At 58.9% G+C, this 2,445-nt stretch overlaps 2 protein-coding genes across 2 annotated transcripts in view; one reads left to right on the forward strand and one right to left on the reverse strand.

The window, feature by feature from the left end:
• Nucleotides 1-1,082, forward strand: part of VPS34A (phosphatidylinositol 3-kinase VPS34A) — a gene marked incomplete at both ends in the record, with an annotated part of 4,770 nt that extends 3,688 nt beyond the window's left edge. The window contains 4 exons of the mRNA XM_005822735.1: nucleotides 53-283; nucleotides 506-676; nucleotides 949-1,008; nucleotides 1,050-1,082. Of these exons, the coding sequence (XP_005822792.1) occupies nucleotides 53-283; nucleotides 506-676; nucleotides 949-1,008; nucleotides 1,050-1,082 (495 nt within the window). The remainder of the gene's footprint in view (nucleotides 1-52; nucleotides 284-505; nucleotides 677-948; nucleotides 1,009-1,049) is intronic.
• Nucleotides 1,083-1,215: 133 nt separating this feature from the next.
• The window catches only part of GUITHDRAFT_79451 (hypothetical protein), a gene marked incomplete at both ends in the record, with an annotated part of 4,556 nt that continues 3,326 nt past the window's right edge, over nucleotides 1,216-2,445 (reverse strand). Inside the window, 5 exons of the mRNA XM_005822676.1 lie at nucleotides 1,216-1,391; nucleotides 1,485-1,542; nucleotides 1,715-1,798; nucleotides 1,935-2,145; nucleotides 2,265-2,399. Of these exons, the coding sequence (XP_005822733.1) occupies nucleotides 1,216-1,391; nucleotides 1,485-1,542; nucleotides 1,715-1,798; nucleotides 1,935-2,145; nucleotides 2,265-2,399 (664 nt within the window). The remainder of the gene's footprint in view (nucleotides 1,392-1,484; nucleotides 1,543-1,714; nucleotides 1,799-1,934; nucleotides 2,146-2,264; nucleotides 2,400-2,445) is intronic.

Genomic DNA, 2,445 nt, shown 5'->3' on the forward strand with positions numbered 1-2,445 from the left:
GTGGGGGGGGGGGAGAGAAGGAGGAGGATCAGGTGTTGACGAGGAGGGGCAGGGGCTGGTGGAGTGGGTTGAGGACTCTTATGACCTCCAGCACATCCTCGACGAGTTTGCAGACATTCGCCTCTTCTTCCAGGCGCACGACCCGACCAACCGCCGGGTAACTGCCGAGCAGAGGGCGGAGAGGCGCAACAATCCCTTCGCCAGCATCCTCGCCAGCGGGTCCCCCGGCCCCGACGCTGCCGCCGAGCGCGCCAAGTTCAGCGAGGAGATCCTCGACAAGTTCGTGCGCAGCTGCGCCGGGTACTGCGTGATCAGCTTCCTGCTGGGCATCGGGGACCGTCACCTTGAGAACCTGATGCTGACCACCGACGGGCGGCTCTTCCACATCGACTTCGAGTACATCCTGGGGCATGACCCCAAGCCCTTCGCGCCCCCCATGAAGCTCTCGGAGCAGATGGTAATGGCGATGGGAGGGAGGAGGTCGCGTCGCTACGTGGAGTTTCAGAAGGTGTGCTGCAAGGCGTACCTCATCCTCCGCCAGCACGCCAGGACCTTCCTCAACCTCCTCGACCTCTCCCGCGACCTCAACGCCAACCAGAATGCCCTGAGCTTCCGCAGCGGGCAGGAGCTCGAGGAGAGGTTTCAGCTCCACCTCACCCCGCAGGAGGCCGTCACGGTACTTCCTGCCTCCTCGTTGCTCTCCTGCTCTCTACTCCTCCGCCTCTCTTTCGCTCGATCTCTTTGCCAACCTGCTTGCTTGATCTGCTTCCCCGCAGCGATTCCTACTGCCTGCTCAGTCAGAAAGAGACCGTTTTTCTTTCGCTCTCCCTTTCTCAGTTGCTCCTCCCGTCGGTCCTCCTCTTTCTCTTTCCTTCCCTCGTCTCCCCCTTCCTTCTCTGCCTTCAATCCTCTTCGCCTTCCCCTTCTCTCCCTCTCACTTCCTCCCAGTACCTGCAGGAGGTCATTCACGAATCCGTCGGCGCGCTCTTCCCTCAGCTCGTCGATACGGTTCGTCTCCCTCCTCTCCTCCTCTCCTCACGTTCCTGCAGGTTCACAAGTGGCGGCAGTTCTTCAAGCAGTAGGAGGAGAGAGGCTCAGCTTTGTACTTTATTATCCGAGGAATGAAGACGTTGAAGGAGGAGGGAGGGGGAGGAGGAGGAGAGTGAAAGGAGGACCAAGACGCGTCGAGTCATTTCGCATCATACCAAGAATCGACTATCGCTCCGTCAACCTAGCACAGCCGTGAGTTCCACGTCCACTCGCTTTCTTCCTCCGCCCTCCCCATTTTCTCTCCAGGATCACCGGAAGGTCGACGAGGAGGGGGCGAGGGAAGGGATTTTCCATGCATTTCTTGACGATCCGAAAAACTTCTTCAGCATGATCTTCTGGTCCTGTAAGTGAGGCGAGTGAGGAGATGCGAAGAGAAGAGATGGAGGAGCAGAAGTAGGGGCACAGCGAGGAAGAGGGTCAAGGGGGAGAAGAACCTTCAAGGATGACCTCGTCGTGGATCTGGAGCACCATCTTCCATCCTCTTGCTCTGATCTGTCGACGCGAAGATGATCAGCATGGAGGTGAAGGAGCAGCAGGGGAGGCAGCTGACTCCCCTGCTTCCTCTTCAGCTGCCTCCCCTGCTCTCAACAAGTACTCCCTTACCCCTCCATCAGACTCTTCCTCCCTCCTGTCTCTAGCGAAATCTCCTTCTCTTCCTCCTCACCTCCTCGTTCCTCCAGATGTTCAGCATCGCCATGACAACGACATCTGCCGCTCCTCCTTGGATCGGCGTGTTGATGGCAGCTCTCTGTGACAAAGTAACGTCCCCATCTCTTAGGTCTCCCCCCTCCTCCCCCCTCCCCCTCCCCCCTCCTCCCCCCCCCTCCTCCTCTTACTCCAGAAACCATAGCAACAGCAACAGCAAATCATCTTCCTCCGCCTACCTCTGCGTGCCCTCGAAGAACAGTGTTGTTGCTCCGCATGTCTGCCAAGTTTCTCCTCCTCCCCAGCAGCGTCTCTGTGTATCCCACCCTCCTCGCCTTTTTCTTCACTCCCTCCTGCCAGTCCTGCACTTCCTTCCTCGCGTTGTACCAGGCCTTGATCGTCTCCTGCGCCTCCTTCTGCGTGACCCCCCAGTCCTTGGCCAGCCCGACGCTGCACATCACTCAGAGGTCAGAGGCTGGAGGAGAGGAAGAGGGAAGGGGAAGGGGAAGAGGACGAGGTAGTGGATGGTGAAGAAGAACTGTCGGACTAGCAAGACAAGACCAGGAGACATGTAGGAGGAGGAGGAGAGCGGGGAGGAGGGAGGAGGGAGGAGGGAGGAGGGAGGAGGGAGGAGGGAGGAGGAGGAGGGAGGAGGAGGGAGGAGGAGGGAGGACCAGCTACATTGAAATACAAACAAATTCGCACTCATTCGTCTCATGCCACAATCGCACATTCCCATTGAGTCGCGGC

Source organism: Guillardia theta (assembly GCF_000315625.1).
Source record: "Guillardia theta CCMP2712 unplaced genomic scaffold GUITHscaffold_120, whole genome shotgun sequence".
Lineage (NCBI taxonomy): Eukaryota > Cryptophyceae > Pyrenomonadales > Geminigeraceae > Guillardia > Guillardia theta.